This window comes from Rhinolophus sinicus, linkage group LG02, assembly GCF_036562045.2.
Source record: "Rhinolophus sinicus isolate RSC01 linkage group LG02, ASM3656204v1, whole genome shotgun sequence".
Classification (NCBI taxonomy): Eukaryota; Metazoa; Chordata; class Mammalia; order Chiroptera; family Rhinolophidae; genus Rhinolophus; species Rhinolophus sinicus.
The window spans coordinates 164177897-164198012 of record NC_133752.1 but is presented as its reverse complement, the minus strand read 5'-3'; the positions used below and the strand labels follow the sequence as shown (position 1 = coordinate 164198012).

Here is a 20116-nt window from a genome sequence, read left to right as displayed (position 1 = left end):
TGGCACATAGGTCTGTAGAAGCTGCTTGTGGATTTTGGCCTTAGAGACGTAGACGTTATTGTGTATTTCTACAATAATTTTTCAGGGATATGTAACTTGTCTATAAAAATATGCCTGTGGGCTGAATCTTGGCAGTTAGCATTTTTGTAAGAGGATATATTTAGTAATATCTGAATGTCTAAACAAGTAACACATAGGTAAGCTATTTTTAAAAACTGGTGACAGAAAACATTCGTTGTTATTGCCACCTTTTGAATGTGTTTGGCTATAACTAAATACCAACTTCCAAATTTATTTTTTAAAAAACATTTGAGAAGCAAGAATTTGAGTTAGCCCTGCATTGGCTCACCTCATCATTAAAAACAAATAACTCAAGTCCATCATTTGGAAAATTGGAGACATTGAGCTACTTTTGGAGTCAATAGTAATGCATATTGACTTAGGTCCTTGGGTTCAAATTTTGAGGGATAATAGTGATGTGGGGGTCTTATTATGGTCTCCCTTTTTCTTCATTAGTTCAAGTAGTTTAATAAGTATGTACAAAGAGTATTTAGCATTCGAAGCTTTGTCCTAAAGTATACAATGACATCATTGAAGAATTGGGGAAATTAACTTTAATGGGTGACTGTAACTTAGAAGATAAAACAGATGCAAGTAAACAGCATTGTAATAAGAGTCCTTCGTTCAGAGGTATTGCCATTAATAGTTTATAGAAAGGGACACACATAAATTAATTAACCCACAAATTAAAAAACCCTCATGAATAAATAATATGCATATTTAGAAGATAGGTGGGTGTAGTGCAAACTTCTTGCTTTGAACTCAAGCTCTACCATTGTTACCTCATCTCTTTTAGCTTTATTGCCTTCATTGGTAAAAATCAGGATAATTATAGCTACCTTGTAGAGTGATTGTAAAAATTAGACAACTACAAAGTTATCAATAAATGCGGACTATATGATGAATATTATTTCCATGGCAAAGTCTCTGTTGGAGTTTCACAGCTAGGAAGCGCTGATGGTAGTTCTCAATAAGGGGAGGGTAGTCAAGAAAGGCTCTGTCCTTGCAGAGGTCAGACCTGAGTGAACAGTAAATTATAGACAATTGATAAGGGTGAAAGGGAAGAAGCTTGGTTTAGGAAGAAGCCTTTCTTTGATCTGACTTAGGCCCCAAGGCCCCTATATACTGAAGCTACATGGGAGGACCGTAAATCCAAAATCCCTACATGTTCATGGTCAATAGTACAGTGTATTGTTCTTGACACCATGTCTAAGTTGAATATGGTTATTACATTAAAATGTATTTTATCCAGAAACGAAAAAGAACCAAAGAGAGACCTATTGCAAGCCTAAAGAAGAAAAATAATCAGACTACAACAAAACTCATCTGTTATTGGCCATATTGTCATGTTTTAAAAAAATATACTGGTTTAATCTCTTTGAAATACAATCAGGAAGATAGCACTCCTGTCTACCAGTCTTTTTGTAAGGGTAGGAGCCTAACTTCAGTGGGCACCTTACTTGAAATTGTAAAACCCCTGCTATCATGAAGATACCAGAAAATATACTTAACCTTCAGGCAGGGCCTATTAGCAAACACAGCTGCCCTGTGATCTCCCCATCCCACGCCAGCCCTTTGCTTCAGTAGAGTTGAGTTCAATATCTTTTCCCTATTGCAATAGTTATAAACAAACCCTTCCTTGCCTGTTTAACTTGTCTGGTGCAATTTTTCTTTGACAGTGTTTTCTCCAATTCATTCTTATAACTGCCTGGATTCATTAATGAATACTCAGCTAACCATAAATTTCTCTATTTCAATACGTATTAGGCAATTTGGGAGAGTCCCACTGTTTATGACAAGGTGGCCAAAAAACCTTTAAAATGAACAAGTTTTCTTTATTAACATATTTACTGCTTAACCTCAATAAATACGTTGTATTTTTATCCTTCAAATTGCACTGTTTGATTTTTAAGATCAAGAACCCTGCTTTATGTTCTTTTTACATCTGTCATGCCTAACATACTACCTACTGCATAAAATGCATGTCAAAAATGTGGTGATGTCATATGACTATGTAATTTAATTCCTGAATTAATATCTTTGAGAAACAGCTAAGACAATCACCCTATGCTAAGTTCAACATATTTACTTAAGTTTCTGATAACACAGCTACACAAGAAGTGAAAATAACCTAAATGCCCAATTGTAGAGAACTGATTGAGTAAATTATAATAGATAAATATTCAACAGAAAATATATATATATTGGTTTCCCTTCCAGTCACACATTAAGTTGAGCACTAGGCTTGGTCCTTTCCCAGACGTGATATCAAATCACTCTGCAGCAATGTGGGGACGTATGCTTCATTATCTTCCCTTTAACTATGATGGAATAGGCTCAGCGAGCCTAGCCGAGCCGGGATTATGCATGGATGTTGTCTGCCTTTAATCACATCATGTTGCACATCACATGACTGTCCTCATACAAATTACATATCACAATGATTTTCTACTGTTGTTCTTAAATTTCAAACGGGTGGGAGGGGCCCAGAGGGCATGCGGAGGGAGATAGGGAGCTCTTGGGGTGGAGATGGGGGCATAGCATGTAAAACAAGGGACTGAAATGGGGGCTGGATAGGGAGGAGACCATCAGGCAACCATATTCTAAGGTGATTGTCCGAGGTGCTGCTAATTCGCCAGTGTTGAGGTTCCCAGTGAGACTCCAGAAACATATTTCCTGTTTTCTCATTTACTTCCAAGATCTCAGGGGCATTTTGGGGGAGGGCGGGGGCATAAGATGGTATTGCACCAATTTCTATGACACAAGTGTTTGAGATAAGCAGATGCTGAAACGTCATCTCTTCCAGCAGGCCTCCCAGGACTACCACCAAGGATGCAATGACTCCCAGCAATACCACCCAGTCTAGACAGCCGGCAAGTCCTCTGACTCCTCCCACTTGTCACTCTCCCTCTTCAGGCCCGCTGACATTTCCTTTTATTCATGGCAAGCCTTACCCCTTTATTCAGTGTTGACAATTACATTAGCTACACCCCTTTTATAGTCCATATATGTAGTGTTACCTGGTTACCTGTCTGCCTCACCTTGGAAAGCGGAACTTCCTGACTACTTACTTGAACACTTGGAAAAGATACTGAATTTGCAAACCTATGCCCGTTTCTATTTCGAGCTGGGGACCAGAGCTCCCAGGAGCCAGACCAGCCTGTCACTGAAGCTATGGGAGACTTTCCGGACTCCCCTTTCACTCTCTGAGTTACCAGGTCCACTCTTACAGTGTTGTACAGGTCAAGTCTTCCATAACGAAGAACCTGAGCACCCTGCCCAGCACAGCTCCAGCCTCCAAAGCCTGTGGGATGCAATCGCAATAGAGTGTCTACACCACTGACCAACAGAGCTTTTATTAGGTTGGTGCAAAAGTAATTGCGGTTTAAAAGGTTAAAACTCATTGCAAAAACTGCAATTACTTTTGCACCAACCTAATAGATGATTGGTGAAAAAAGCTGAGAGCAGATGATAGAATTAAGCACAATTTTAAAGCCTATTTTACTTGATTACAAAAGGAATCCATGTTTATTGCACAAACTTTGGAAAACGTAAGCATTTTGGTTGGTTTGGAGGCCACTCTCCTTCCCACATCCTCTGCTTCCATTAAAGGACAAATGTGACAAAGGATATAAAGTTTCTTCTCCTTTTTCTCTTTTCAGACTACATCTTATAGAGGAATGGCATATGTAAATTTTTATATAAGAGGGTCCTAGGGGCCATGTCCTATTGTTATAAAGAGAGGAGTAAAATTGTGAGTTAGCATAGCACTAGACATAAGACCTAGAATACATCAATTATTCATTTTGAAGAATGGCTATAAAGATGTTTTAGAATATAAAGTCCTCCCAAACCCCGCTCCCAGTGTCACAGTTGCTGCAGAGGAGCGTTCACGAGACTATTTAGCTATCTATTTAATTAATGAGTATTTATTAGCCACTTCTATATGCAATGCCATAAGGTAGATGCTAGATGAAAAGATAGACAAAAACGAACAAACTTTGGTCTCTGCCATTAAGGAATTTTCAAATAACAAAAAAGACTTTGTTTGACATTTAGGTCACTTTCTACTAAAAATAAGACTGTGATGAAATCCCTGTGGTTGAATTCTTTTGCACATCTACAAATATTTCCTTAGGATACATTGTGAGAAGGGGATTTGTAAAGTCACTTCGGTGATATTGGATCTCATGATAAAGTAAGCAGGCAAATCCATGAGACACAGATTAAAATAAATAGATTATTATTATTTTAATATCTATAAAGAGCTGAGTGGTTCTAAAACATTAAAAGTATACGAAAAGAATGCAAGAGTTTGACTAAAAAGACATTTAAATATCTCAAAAGCCAAAGAAATACAAAGTCCAATCAAATATGGCAGTTTCAAGAGTAGATGTTACAGATCCTAATATGACTTGAAAATTAGGTAATAAAATGACTCACCTGGAAGGTCTTTGGCTAAGTGACCAGCTTTGTTTTAAATGATGAACTCTCTGTTAGAGGCTATAAATAGGGCTCAGAATGCCAGAATGCCCCTTCAGTGTCACAAACAAGGATCCAGTGTTGTCTCAGCATGAACCATCTAGTTCTGATGAAGCTTCAGCAAGCTGAAAAGACAATGTAAAAATTACATGGGGATGTAATCCCCCAAATTGTGAAGGATGACAACATTACTTTCTTAATGGCTAAGCATCTTTTAACTCCAAGATTTAGAAAATTTTGCATGGTATTAACATATTTTGTGTTGGGAAATGTGTGTATACTAAGTGTTTTGATGCGTTCCATATCTGGCATTTGACCTATTAGAGTTAACAGATCAGGTTTTTAGTTACAACTTAAAACACGTAATGGATTTAGACTGGTGAGTTAAGTTGAAATCTTATCGAGTTGATGATATACATATCAGAATAGTTAAGAGATCTTAAAGTTCATTGAGCTTATAAATTTATTCTGTTAGATTTATGGTCTAACAATTTGGTACCAGGAAGGTTTTGTATGTTAAATCAGACAATCATAGCATTAAAAGAAAATTAATTTGTAAATAGAGTTTAAGATGTTAAAAAGAGTTCATTTAACTATACATGAGATCAAACATTAATTGGTGGCCCTTAAATACAATTGAAAATATTTGCTGGACTTAGAATATTATTTGTAAATGGAATTTAACACCTTCATAAAAACTACTTTTAGAACTTGTAACTTTAATTAAAAAGTTCTGAATAGTCTTTTATACATACAAAATCCTCCCTCAAAGATAATTTTAAAAATCGGAGTTTTAACAGAAGATTAATACAAATACACAAGTCTGGGCTTTTGATAACCATTGAGTTGTTTTATGTTTGAAATTTCAAATTCTGTATCCCCAGCTAACTCCACACAGTTATCCCCATAATACATTTTAAATCTTTCTGATCCCTCTTCATTTTTCTTCTTTTACCGAATTTTGAACAATCTTAATCTAGGGCACACATTCTGACATAAGCTGATTGGCTTAATAGAGTTATAGGTAAAAATCATAAATGATTTAAAGAGACATAATTTTCTTCTGCAAGGATATAAATGCATGTTTAGAATTCAGAAATAAAGAAAAAAAATCTACTGGTTGGAAAGTTTTCATATTATTAGGGAGAAAAAAGAGAATTGAGATGACTTTATGAAAGAACCACAAAACTGATTAAAATTTGTAAATTGTCCCCATAGGAAAAGGCTTAAAGATCTGGAGTATTTTAACTGCAGAAAACTGAGGTGAAGTATCTAAACAAAGTGGTTTGACTAAATTTGGCTTATAAATACCAGTTGAAGTCCTCCCAATAAACTTTCTCTTACCCCACACCCCACATTAAAGTAAATAAAGTTGAATTTAAAAAAAAATTCTTCAGCTGGCCTATTCAGTACAGAATTTGAGGGCCTCCGAATATAGGAAGAGATATTGTTTGAACTATATGCTAAACAGACATATTTCTTTCCATTAGAGATAGTGTAAAGAAAGAATGAGTTTAAACTATACCAAGATTATAGGTGGACATTAGAAAAACGTTTTAGACTTCAGATGGCATTATACAAACAATGCATTATCTTTTTTTCTGGAAAAAGAAATTAAAAGACATAGAGACCATCCTTCATTGGACAGTAGAAATGACTTTGAAAAGATGCTGAGAAAACTCACAAGGCAAGGGTGAAAGGAAAGACAGTGAGGATAAATAGTCCTCGTATATAGTCGAGTTCTAAGCCAGATTTTAAAGACATCAGATTCAGCCATTTAGTTCTTTGTACTTCCTTATCTCACATTCAGGTCTCGGGAAACTAGCTCCTCAGGACCCTGCTCTGAATCACACTGTTTTAATCTAACCGACTTGTCCCCATCCCTCAGATCTTTGTTTCACCTGTTCATCTGAGAAAGTAGTACCTATGAAAGTGTTAGTGGGTACCACTTGGCTAGTGTTATCCTTGCCCAAATAGCACATTTACTTTATAATTATATTTCCCTGAGTGTTTATAACTTTACTCAAAGCAATGCCTTTAACAGTAGAACTCTCTGGAACATTGTTAGGTCTGGGTAAGGAAATCAGATTTGGGTGGATCTAAATACCCGGTGTACATTCATTCATTCAACCAATACTTATTAAGTACTTCTTTTATTCCAGATACTGTTCTGGGTATGATGACATCTGAGAGGAACAAGATATGCAATGCCCCTTTCTATAGTATTGCATTCTAGTGGGATTTGTGGGAGACAAACTATAATTTCATACAATGATAGTGTTATGGAGAAAAGACAATAGGATGAGGGGATAGTGAATGGGCAGGGCTGGGGTGTGATAGAGGGTGGGAGGTTGGGAATGGTGGAGGGAGGTGGCTACATTTTCTAGATTGGGCAGTCTTATGACTCCTCTCTGAAGAGGTGACCCTTGAGCTGATGGAGCTTGCCAGGTAAATATTTGAGGGTAGAGAGTATTCCAGACAAATCTTCAAATGAGGTTGAATGGTCTTTGTATGCATTCAACCAAAAGAATACCAACAATCCTGGTAATACTGGGCTCTTATTGTCTCTAGAGATTCCAGAAAATCCTAGGAAATTCAAACCAAACTTTGCCATCCTCCATGATCTTTTCCTTCTTAGATTTCAATCTTCTAAGATAATTAGAATGGACATATACTGCTCATATAAGGGTCTATCATTTATTCATTTTTTCATTAGTTCTTTAACATTCATTCAATAAACATTTAGTATCTAGTATGTGTCAGATGATACAGCAGTGAACCAAACAGATAAAAATTTACATCCATATGGAGTTTACATTCTAGTGGGAGAGAGCTACAATAAAGAAAATGCCCTATTTCATAAAGTTTAAGACGCACAATTTCTCACATTTCATTATCTCTGAAATTGTAATGTAGTTTATTCAACACTATCTTACATTTATAATTGGCAGGTGTTTTTCTTTCTTAGTGATATAAAAAAAAAATAATACTGCCTCTTACAGTCAAAGGCATCTTAGATGTGATGAATTATAGTTAATAAGAAAAATAAGTGCATTGCTACGTAGTGATAAATGCAAAATAGAAAAGTAAAGCAAGAAGGAGGATAGAAAGTGCTGGTGATGCTGGGGGGCAGGGTGGGGAGAAATTGCAATTTTAGATTGAAAAGTATTATTCAGGTGACATTTATGTCCAGACCTGAGGGTGGTGAAAAAGCAAGCTATGAGAATATCCAGTGGGAAAGCATTTCAAATAGAGAACTGCAAGTGCAAAGGTCCTGAGGCAGCAGCCTGCCAGGTATGCTTAAAGAACAGCAAGGAAGGACATGAGACTACAATGGAGTGAGCAAAGGAGAGAACACTAGGAGTTCAGAGAGGTAATGGAGTGACAATTATCAATGAATGGCCTTATAAGCTGTTTTCTCACTGATAGACGAGACTGTGAGAGGAGCTGATAGGAAGAGGAAATATCAAGAACCAACATGAAGCATATTGTAGACATGTCAAGGAATCAGTTCATCTATAAATCTAGAACTCAAGAGAGGTCCAAGTTGGAGAAATAAATTTCAGATAAATGTATAGTCAAGTTATTTATAAATTTAGTATATATATTTCTAAGGACTGAGCCCCGAGGGGAACTCCAGTATTTTCCTATGATGCAAACAGGGAAGCTTGGCCTCAAAGGAAACTGATTTACCTATTCTCCACTAGCAACCTCACCTACATGGCTTAACATTTTCTAGTTCCATCCAATTAATTTAAAAGACCCTGTGGGAATACATTTAACAATACGGTATTCATTTATCACAGTGGATGCTATGACGTGTGGTTATTCCTTGGGGAACAGTGTTTTGATCTATTTAATCTGCTCCAGAGACCTTCCAGGGCTGATACATTTCAGGATTGAGCACAGTAGTTCTCTGGACATCATCCAGTCCAGATATTTCCCATTTCTTGAGAGGTTACAAATAATGATTTTCTTACCCACAAATAAATTTCCTAACCCAGAAAATAGGACTATAATAGCTACTTCACAAGATTATTTTGATGAAATAAAGAAAGCACCTAGCACAAGCATCTGGGGCATAGTGTAAAATCCATAAACGTTTACTTTCTCACATACAGTCTTGAAGACATTTTTTAAAAAATCCATTGGTCTAGGGTGTAAAGATATGTTCTAGAAAAATCACCCAGTGGCACCTGCAATTACTAAAAAAAAAGAATGTGTGAAGATATTCCTAGATTATCTTGGAATCATATGAAAAGAATAAATGTACAATCTTTCCCCTCTTTGCAATATGTAAGAAACTATTGTAACACTGAATCATTGAAATTGGTCTTATAGATAGCTTAAATTGTATTAACAATAATATTAGCGATTTATGTTAATTTTGCAGACTGGTAATAAAAATCTAGGCTTCTAAAGGAAAGAAAACTTTCCTAACTTGGCATTACATCATACATATAACATAGCACTTCTTATCCATTGGTCATTCGATTACATGTTAATGGATGTCCATGTATTCCTTTAACAACTATTATTTTAAGGACTTAACGTGTACTGGGTAGTGTACTAGCTACCGGAAATCCATTCATGAATAAGACACCATTTGTGCCCTCAAAAAGATTAATGTAAGGTGAGATTAGAGAATAAAGTGAAGTATGGGAAATTTTATAATAGGAGTACATACATTCAGTGTTTATTATGGGAGGATAACAGCACCATGATTTTCCCCCAAATCTTCCATAATTTATCGGAGATTTCATTTATTGGAAGTCTAGCTTCTGAGGTCACAATTCCACTTTACTTGTAGCGGATTATTGCAAATATAGCTTTGAAATGGGATACCTCATTAGTATCATTAAAGCTTCATTTTTCCTTTCAACAACCAAAAGTGTGAATATGAATGCCTGATTGTAACCCAAGCATGCCCATCCACAATAATAGTATTAATGCAGTCATTTTGTAAGTCAAGCCTGCATCACTGTTTCAATAAGCAAATTATCTCTCTGCAGATCTTTTTGTAAAGGTGCAAGAGTACAAGTGCTAAAACACATCAATCCTATTTTCCTCCAGGGAAATCAGATCTCATAAAATAATTTTGATTTTCTTCCTGGATTATGTACATGCAGTGGCTCCTGGAAGCAAAATCTCCAACTGGATATAGTTCCTGTGTGTGTGATAATCTCTTAAACCATTTCACAGAGGTTATTTTTCTCTTGATTTTCAAGGTAGATTACTAGACTCCCTTAATACTTATTGCATGCTTACATTTCTGGTTTTTCAGGGGTGAGAAATTTGATAATATTCACCCTGCACCTTTCTTTCTGGACATTCTGAATTCTCTTTGATCAATTTTCAAAAGAGGTCTCTATGATCTTTGTTCATTGAGGTTTACCATTTGATGTTCACCAAGACGAAAGAAAAACCAGTTAAAATTCAGCAATACCCTGAACTACTTAGAAATGTGGGGAGTGATACTATTAAAAATTCCTTGCTTACTCACTAACAAGTAACCTCAGAAAACATCCATGAAAAGGCTGACATTTTCTAATCTTGAAAACATTAGGTAATTCAGTAAGGTTAAATTAGGGGCAAATTTTTGAAGAAAATATTCATGGTTTTTAAAATTTTCCTGTTCATTTTTATTTAGATGTATATCCTCCATTTTAGTGGGAAAGAATTATTGCAGTATATACCTAAAATAAAGAAACATCTCTTTTAATGCTAGGCTTATACCGTAATAATTTATCTTGTATATTTCCTGATGAAAAATACGACTCTAACATCCGAATTCTCATCTTTCTTGTTGCCTTTTCATACACATCAGTGTGGATGCTTATTCAGATATGCATTTTCATGTGAATTTGTGATTTGTAGAGGATATATACTTACAATTTTGTTAATATAGATAAAGCCCATACTAGTTAGGTCAATTAGCGAAGGCTGTAGGTCCTTGGACTTAATACATGAGCTGTATTGTATGTATGTCTTTACATCTCTGTCTCATTAGACTGTCAGTTACTGGAGATCAAAGACTGAAATCATTCAGCGTACACAGACCTGACACATAGCGGAAACTCAATAAATAATTCTCGAACTGGACTCTCAAAAAGGCCCTAAAGGCAATTAAACTATGGATAAGTAAGAATAGGAATAAAAATTTTAAAAATAAACTTATAACTTTGGTCATATATTTCTTTAAGATATTGATACACCCTCACACTATATATAGGATCACTAAGGTATTGCTAGTTAGAAGGGAATACAGACCCCCAGGGAAGTACTAGACCTTATGAGCAAAATAATCCGAGGGTAGATTTTTTTTTTTTTTTTGCTGGTTTATTTTCTTGGTTTTTGTTATTTCTAGTATCTGCAATTAAATGAACCAAACTGTCGCATCCAACAATTTTCAGTGCTTATTGTCTATTTAAAACCAAATATAGCAAGATTCCCAGAGCAGTGGATTCTTATAATGGCTCCACGTCTTTCCTCTTGCAACAGCTGTGCGTCCGTGTGTGTGTGTGTGTGTGTGTGTGAGCTCTTTCACATTATTACTTATATATTTAAAGGGGAAAACTTTTGAGAAAAATCACCGGAGGACTGAATTTAGCCTGATCTGACAAACTAAAAACAGGAAAACAAGAATGAACCAGTTTTGGAAAATCATCTCTTAACTCACTTTCCAAACACTGGACCCATCTGCAAAATTTAAAAACTTTAACTTAAAACTTGTCTTTCCTTAAAAATATATAATGTGAGAAGGAAGTATAGTAGTCTCATAATTAATGCAAAGCCCTTTTGTTTGTACCAGGTCCACATAAACGCATATGAGCTAACATCAGTCAGAGTGTCTCCCTTTAAAATGCTAGGTTCATTCTATTCTCTTTGCCCAAAGAACAATCCTGGGTGTGAGGAAAAGTCTTTTTGAAACAGTTCCTTTTCCAGTTGTCGTCCTTTCATTAATCTAGTTCGTAATTATTTATGGAGTGCTTTCCAAGTATCCCCTGCACTAGGGCATACAAAGATGAATAATGCTAGGTTCATTTCCTTAGTGAGCAACAGAAGAATTACTGCCATATTTACCAAAAGCTCACTGGATGGAGGAGCCATGTCACCTGCTAGGAGAAGGGGGGTGGGGAGGCTTCCCAGAATTGTCTTTCCAGTTAGATCTGGAAGGTAGAGTTGGTATGTGGGGGAAGCAGGCAAGAGGAAAGTTGGAAGGAAGGCACTTCAATTCAGGCAGGGTGGAACCACAGGAAAAAAGGCGTATGACAGCCCAGGACCTCTTAGGTTTGAGATGTGGGGAGGCATTTGAAAGGGACAGAGGGTCGGGAAGTAAACAGCACTTGGATCCAGAAGGCCTTAAGGAAAAATGTAGGCTTTGTTCTTCAGACTTTGGATGACTGCTTCTCAAACTGCTGTGTATGTATTCACCCAGGGGCATCTGAGGCTTTAGGATAAACATAGTGCAGCTTCCTAGAGTACCAATTTAATGTGAAGATTTGGGGAGGGAAAACCATCGGCTTTGTATAAAAATAAACATGCATATGTTGCAAAAAAGGAACGCTTACTGTTTGGCACAATTGCTCAAGAGCTTTGCCCTAGATCCTCAGATTGCTTCTCCCTTTATCTTTTCAGGTGTCCTCTCATAATGTTACTGTCGCAGAAAGAATAGGGCCACGGGGAGGGAGGGGGCAGGGAATGAAGGAGGATAGGAGGGGAAGCAAAGAAGAGAAGAGATGAAATCATTCTTAAGAAAAGGTGCAGCTACCAGACAGGCCAGGACTAGATTTTGGTGACTCAGGACGCCATCTTGCCCCTCGGCGTGAACGTTAGCGAATTATAATGGATTATGATACTATTAGCATTGCAGGCAGGGAGAGATCTCCACCTCCCGTGTCGCCATGACAGTTCTGACATTGGCCAAATAAAGACAAGGGAATCCCACTTCTTGATGGGAAGGAGTAGTTAGAGAGGACCTGCATTGGGAATGCTTATATGTCACCCCTAAATCTTGAATATTTCACGTTCTCATTCTAATAAAATCCTAAGCCTCTTTGTTCTTGGGGACAGTTGCTCTTCTCCTGGCCTGCCCACTCCCACTATTTTAGGAGTGTACTATTTCCTTTTTTTCAATAAATCAATTGCTTGCTTGGTTTTGGTTGCTTGGCTTATTCAGTGCATCCTTGAATTCTTTCCTGTGATGACATCAAGAACGCATTCTCCGGAAACAATATCTGGAAAGTACTGGGAAGTCATCACTTAGTTGGTATAGAGTGTGGACCTGGGTGTGACCACCTAATCCTAATCAAGAGACTAGACCATCAGACTGCCTGCCCTCCCCGCTCCAAAAGAAAAACCACCCCTCCACATTAGATACATTCCATCCTTCCTCCCTCCTCAGGTTTATATTTGCACAGGTGTTCAAAGTTTAGGTGAAAAAGTAATAATTATAATATAACTTATAAAGACCACTACATTATAACATTGAGTCCTTACTCTCCTGCTAGTAATTATGCTTGTTTTGCATATGAGAGAATTGAGACATATTGTTTGGAGTGGTGGGGTTAGAATTTGAAGTCAGGTCTATCTGACTCCAAAGCCCATTTTCCAAGTCCATTCCTTTATGTAACTCTGCTTGGGAAAAAAAAAAATCAGACTTGGTCAACCATTTCTGGGGGGAGTGAGTCTGATGCTCAAAACATCATACATGGTGACCTAAATCCAGGGAGACAAAGCCATACCTACTGGCATAAGCCTGCCCACTGCGTACTCACAGCATCTCCACCCTGGTTACCACACCTCTTTCAAAGTCACAGGACCCAAAACAAACACTGGGGCTGGGGTGGCAAAATGCAGATGCCTCAGGAGCACAGATTCCCAAACAAAAGGAGTGCAGACAAGGATTAGCCTTACACCTTGTATATGGGAACTGAAACCAAAACAAAAGAGCTAATCTAGTAATCTCATTGAGCACCCCTCTAGGCTTTTAAAACCACTGCTTCTCTATATAAATAGGGGTTGGGTTTATTTGCTAATTTAGGTAAATTGGTACCTCATTTCCTAGTTGATCAATATTTGTCTTTCACTTTGTACTCACCCTATTGTAGGAAGCTTTTTATCTGGCAAAGTATTAATTCACTAGAAACTTATGAATTGTATTACAGAAACTTGCAAATCGTTTTGCAGAACAAGTAAGATTTTCAGAATCTTAGCTGCTTTTACATTTTTGGATGAAAAAAAATTAGTAGTGGAAGGACAAGAAACAATAAATATAGGTCAGAACCTAGTTATGGGACTTTAGTCTGCCAGAAAAGTCACAGGTGAAGTTCATTAAATGCCCATACTAGGTCCCACACGCAGGGATTCTGATTTAGTACTTCTGGAAAGCTCATAAAGTGGCATAGCTAACAAGCAACCAGGAGATTCTGAAGCCAATCACATTTTTGAGAAATACAGTTCTGGAATACTATATAGTTACTTTGCTTGTTTTCTAATTTTACCAGTTTTAAGAATGTTATTTTTGTAATCAGAGCAGCCAAACATCTAGTTTTAAGAAAAAGAAAATAATTCCAGCTACTGCCGTAGGCTACCATAAATACTTTGCCAAATTCCCACCATATCCCATGATACTTACTGAATTTCACTCATTAAAAGGTGTGCAACTAGCAAGTGCATCGGCATTATGAACAAAGGATTATGATGAAATCATTACATTCTAATTTATTAGGAATTAATGGCAATGCTGTATAAATACTTCATCAAGAACTAGGAGCAGAATTTGTATGGAGCAGAACTAACTAGAAAGGGTAAGAATGTCTGCCGTGTCAACCAGGACACAGACCAAACACATCAGAACAGACAAAGCTTGCTTTTCATGTCTTCACGCCTCCCAGCTGTCTCCAGGCACACCCCAGGGTTCTTGTGCTTTAGGGTCTATGGTTCCCAGGTTAAAAAATCCTGGACTAGCCTGTTGAGGCAGTTTTGGAAACTACTTCACCATCCAAGTATTTGCTGTCCTCCCAGGGTAAGAAACTCTGTCCTGGAGGCAATTGGACTAGTTACAGGGACTCTGCGAAGAGACTTATTAGCTATGCACAGGTCACAAGCGATCTGAGCAGAGGAGAAAGACTTTATATTTGATGCACACTTGAACTCCAGGCAAGACACTGGGGGGGAGCAGAGTTTGCCACCCCAAAGTGTGCCTTTAGTGGGATATTGATCATTTAAAACCGGTTATTTTTAAGAAACAAAAGACTCAGGAAGAACCATTGAACTTCCTCTGTCTAAAAGAATTTAGATAAGGGATCTGCTCCAGGAAAGAAGCTATCATCATAGATCACTATATTTTAACATGAACTAAGGGTGGCAGACAGGGAGGAACCTAGCAAAGTCTGTTTGTACTTCCCTCTGGTGCCCCATTCATTGTTTCTGGTGGCTAGGAAAGAATTTGTTTACCACATGCTTTCTCTTTCTCATCTACCTGTGAACTGCCTACCCTCCCTTTGAAGTCCAAACCACTACCCCCTTTCTCCTTAGCTCAAGCTGATATATAGGCCTCAATTGCAGATGGGTCCCAGATTCTTATGGAACCCTCATCTGTACATACATAATTATGTACAAATTGATTATTAGATATGTACATACATAATTATGTACAAATTGACTATTAGACCAGCCAGAATAACGAAGAGGGAAAAGAGGGGAAAGTTTTCCTTCCCCCACAATACTATAGTAGGCTTTCACATACGTAACCTCACTTAATTTCATCCAAACCTCACAACTACCCTACATTTTAGAGATGAGGTTAAGCAACCCTCTGCAATTCACACAGCTGAGAAGTGGTACGTCCCGGCTTCAAATAAGAGTCTGTCTGACTTTCAAGCCCAGAATATCTCATGTCCAAGGCGGTCACATGAGAAACCCTGAGTAAGATCGCCCAAGGCACAAAAAATAATCTGGAGATGTTACAATCTCTGAGTCCAGTGTAGCTCTGGAGGGGGCAAATGGGAGACTGTGAAGAAATTAAGGAATAATGATGTGTGCTATGATGTAAGTTTTAACTTTTTACTTTCGGACATTATGAAGCATATATGAAAGGACAACTTGCATCCATAAAAGCTAGGATGGACAATATATTGAGGGAAGGAAGAAGTATTTATGCAACTAGCTTCTCCATAGAACTATGTAATCAACAACACCAACAGCTTAATTAAAAAGAGGTGATGATAAAGAGACCTATTTCCAATTAAGAAGAGTACTATGGAAGATCAGCTTAAGTGATACCTGTTCTGTACTCCCGAGAAACAGAGAACTGTGGTACTCTCTTATTTATATGGAGCTTAATGTGCCAGGAAAGATTTATTCCACATTGTTTCAGTCCAAATCATAAATCTATAAAAATTTCTTTTAGATAAGCAATAAAGAGACATTAAATATGTGTCACCAAAAGGCTTTCCCTGACCAAATCATCTACTATTACCACCCAGGTTCTCTCCATTGCGTTGGCTTGTTTTGTTTTCTTCAGCACACTACTTAAAATCATCTTAATTTATATGCTACTGGTGGCTTATCTATATCCTCTAGTAGGATATAATCTCCACGAGAGCTGGCTGGTTCACCACTGTATACTCCATGCCTTACTCTGTGCCTGGCACATGGTAGGAGTTTGTTTGTTCAAGAAATTTGTTCAAGAAATGAATGAGAAAGTCAAAACACTTGCATTAGGTATTTAAAAAAACTATATCTGGCTAAGTTTATGCTTTGGATCTGGCAGTAGAAGAATAGCAGCTGTACCTAACAATGTTATCTCATTATTTGGATTTTTAACTTACTATCCTGTATTTTTTAAATGAGTACCCTGAAAAAGTATATGTTATGTATAAAATATAAAAATATCTTATATATAAAAGCCAATATTAACCACATGCTTACCATGTGCCAGACACATGTTATCAACTCATTTAATCCTGCAACAACATCATGAGCTAGGGCAGTATTTTTATCTTCTAAATTTTATAGACGATAAAGTTGAAGCACAAGGAGGTAAGGTAACTTACCGAAGTTTTCCAGGAGGAAAGTGGTGGAATTGGGATTCAAACCTAAGTCATCCAACTCTAGAGTCTGTAGTCTCAATCACTAGATCCTACTGGCTCTCTATTATATATCAATGTTATACATGGATATGTTACATTTTTTTGCAACAAACATGGCAGGAATTGTTATATATTTAGAAAGCAATTTTAAAAAATTCTATGATGGTCCTGACATTTGGTACAAATGACCCCATAGATTGTGTGTAATCACTGGGGGCGGGGAGGACCAGTAACTATACAGAGGAGAAAGAAGCCCACACTTTGACCAGATGATCAAAATTAAATTGTCAGTGACGAGGAAATGGACATCATGTGTCCATCATGGAAGGAATACCTTGAGAAAGACATAACATCACTTATGTGATGGGGCGTAACCTGAATCTAATCAAGAGGAAATATCAAACAAGCCCAAGTAGAGGGATAGTCCATAAAACAAACATCTGTAAAACAAAAATGTCCATGTCATGAAAGACAAAGGAAGGCTGAGGACCTGTTTCTGATTAAAGGAGAATGAAGAGAAGTGGAAATTAAAAACAACACATGGTCTTGGACTGAATTCTGTACTGAGGAGAGAAAAATGCTATCATGTTCATTATTGAATAAACCGACAAAATTTGAACATGGTCTATAGATTAAATCAATCTAGCAATATTGAATTTCCTCAATGTGATAACTGTACTGTGATTATATAAAGAATATTCTTGGTCTTAGGAAAAGCACATTGAAGTATAAAGGGATAATGGGCCATGATGTATGCCACACTTAAATGGTTCAAAAAATAATAGAGTGATAAAATATGTAGCTTTTTTTTTTAATTGGTGAATCTGTATAAAGTGTATGTGGGAGTTCTTGTATTATTCTTGAGACTTTTTGGTACATTTCAAAATTAAGGTTTCAATTAAAATAAGGAAAAAATGTTTCAAAGAGGCATTGAGTTTATTATTTGATGTAATTGATTTACACAGACTGTATTTCAAGAAAGACGATTAGGTTCAATATCCTATCCAAACTAGGACATGGGGAAAATTCACAAAACAAACCCCAGTCAAGGTGCTTAGAGTATAATCTGAGAAGAGCATGAATAAATGTGATTATAATTAAGCAAGATAAAAAGGCAAACAACTGTGTATATACAGTGAATAAAGAAAAACTATTTATAAGTGAGCCTTCAAGGGGGGGGGGAGTCCAATGAGCACCTTAGTTAGGAAAGACTTGGTGCTCTCTGTGAGCGCAGGGGTGGTTCATCAGCCTCCGCTGAGCTGGATGAAACATCCCCTTAAGACTGGCTTCCTCTCCTTTCATTGCTTTCCCTCACTAAGCTAACTTTTGCAAGTAGCTACTCCAAGGGAGAGAATGCACTGAGCAAATGAACTGGAGGTTATGTTCCATTTGTCAGCAGCATTTCTCATTTAAATGAAAAATATGCCCTTCTGTTTAACAGAGCAATCTCTTGCCAGTTTAGTTAGCAATATTAGATTCCTTGTTCCCATGGTGCTATGGCTGGTTCTTCAAAGCTGGTGAACAGTTTCTGGAAAGCAATGATCATGTCAACTTGCTGCTAGACCTAAAGGAGCTGCACCCCACAAACTCTCCCTAAATGTGTTTTTTTTTTTTTTTTATATCCCGCAAATAGTAATCATTGGGAAATATATCATTCTGCTAATTAGTCATAATTAATATTATCGACCTAGTTCCACATCCTATTGTTTTTAATGTTATTCATTAAACACAAACCTGCAGCAATTACAGCATTACACCAACAACACACTAAGTTTCTCCTAATACAGCTACCCTCTGCCTTCTCACAGCTAACAGATAGTGCTAAAGCTAGATGGAGACCTCAGGGTTTGGGGTGAGCAGTGAGGAGCGGATGGCAGGCTCCAATCAGATCAAGCACTGCTTTTCTAGGGACCTTAGATGTGTTCAGAAGACCGTTAGGCAGAATAGAATGAGCAAGGCAAACAGACTGAGGGAGTCTGAACTCTTTTCCCAAACATGAGAAGGAAGGTCTATCATGACGGCCTGAAACATTTACTCCAGGAATGCTCTGCCATCTATTAACTTTCCGTCTCACTATCTTCACAATCCTACCATTTGCTCTTTAAGCCATATTATCCTCAGGGAGGGTAGGCTACCTCATGACGGAATAACAAAAATACAATTGAACTAATATGTTTTGAGTGCCTACTACAAGGCCAGGCATTATATTTCACATAACCACTTCATGTAACCCATACAAGTCTGAAAGTTAGTTATTGTTATTATGAAATATATTATATATTTGAATTTATTTTTATATACTTAAATATATGTGTGTGTATATTTAAATTTAGATGTGGACACTGAAGTCTATGAAGGTTAAGTAACACAAGTCAAAAGTCACGCAGCCAGGAGGTAAAAGAATAGGATTGAAGTATATACATCGGTTCATATTCTTTCCCACTGTACCACACCAGAAGAGCACACGTGGGCATACCTCTTGCCAACCAGTGCCCATCTCACCTTAGACCCAGGTCATTTCTAAGAAGCTTGTCTTAGATGTGCAAAATTCCCTCTGGATTTCAGGGATGAAACAGCTTCTCTCATCTATCTACAGAGATTGGCATTTATTATTATTATTATTTTGCCTGAATATTCAAGCAGGACAAACATAATATTGCATAAATTGCTCTCTTTAATTTTACTTTTATATTGATTTTTACCTTCTTAGTGCTTTATACGCAATGTCACATCCTTCTAAACACTTATGACAGATACAGTCGATCTACGTCCTTTCAAGTGTTCACAAGTGTGAATACCACATACACCTTTAAAGTAAGTAAGTTTTTACTTCAGGGGAAAGCACTTCACTGACAAAAGACTGTAGTGTCCCCAAACAGCAAACGTAATTCTCACTAAAGAACTCAAAAGTCCTGGAGAACCCAGACCACATTTTGTACCCTGTAACGGATCTGGAACAAGTTGGTGTTCAATAAATGCTAAATAATGTATCAATCGAATTTAAATTACCATTCAGCATGTCAGGCTAATTTTATACCTTAACTGAATGGATGTCATTTTCACATCAGTACAAAGAAACTGATTAAAACTGCTACTTTATAGATTCATTGTATTTATAAAGGACTGGAGTGCTCTCCATCTGCCACCCACCCTGGGGTATACCGGGGGTGCCGAAAAATGTATACATATAACTTGTATTCATCTTTTGTTATCGGTATACATCATTACAATTTTAATACAGTTTTTTCCTTTCTTAAAATGTGTATACATTTTTTTTGGCACCCTCTGTATTTAAAACATTAATGGTATTACTATGTTACTTCCTTTTTTTTTTTAGTAAGAAAAGGAAATCAGAGAGACTGATTTTTCCAAGGTAATAAAAAAATTACAGATCAATTAATAGTTTCTAACTTAGTCAACTGTGCTCTTATATCCCAACTCTTTGTTTCTAAGAGAAATGTATTTTTACTCATTCTTTA

At 37.0% G+C, this 20116-nt stretch overlaps 2 protein-coding genes across 2 annotated transcripts in view; both read right to left on the bottom strand.

The window, feature by feature from the left end:
• The window catches only part of KRAS (KRAS proto-oncogene, GTPase), a 100246-nt gene extending 95607 nt beyond the window's left edge, over nucleotides 1-4639 (bottom strand). Inside the window, exon 1 of the mRNA XM_019737755.2 lies at nucleotides 4504-4639. The gene's annotated coding sequence lies outside the window, so the exon portion shown is untranslated. The remainder of the gene's footprint in view (nucleotides 1-4503) is intronic.
• Nucleotides 4548-20116, bottom strand: part of LMNTD1 (lamin tail domain containing 1) — a 113907-nt gene continuing 98338 nt past the window's right edge. The window contains exon 8 of the mRNA XM_074325915.1: nucleotides 4548-4667. Coding sequence (XP_074182016.1) covers nucleotides 4643-4667 — 25 coding nt within the window. The 3' untranslated portion in view covers nucleotides 4548-4642. The remainder of the gene's footprint in view (nucleotides 4668-20116) is intronic.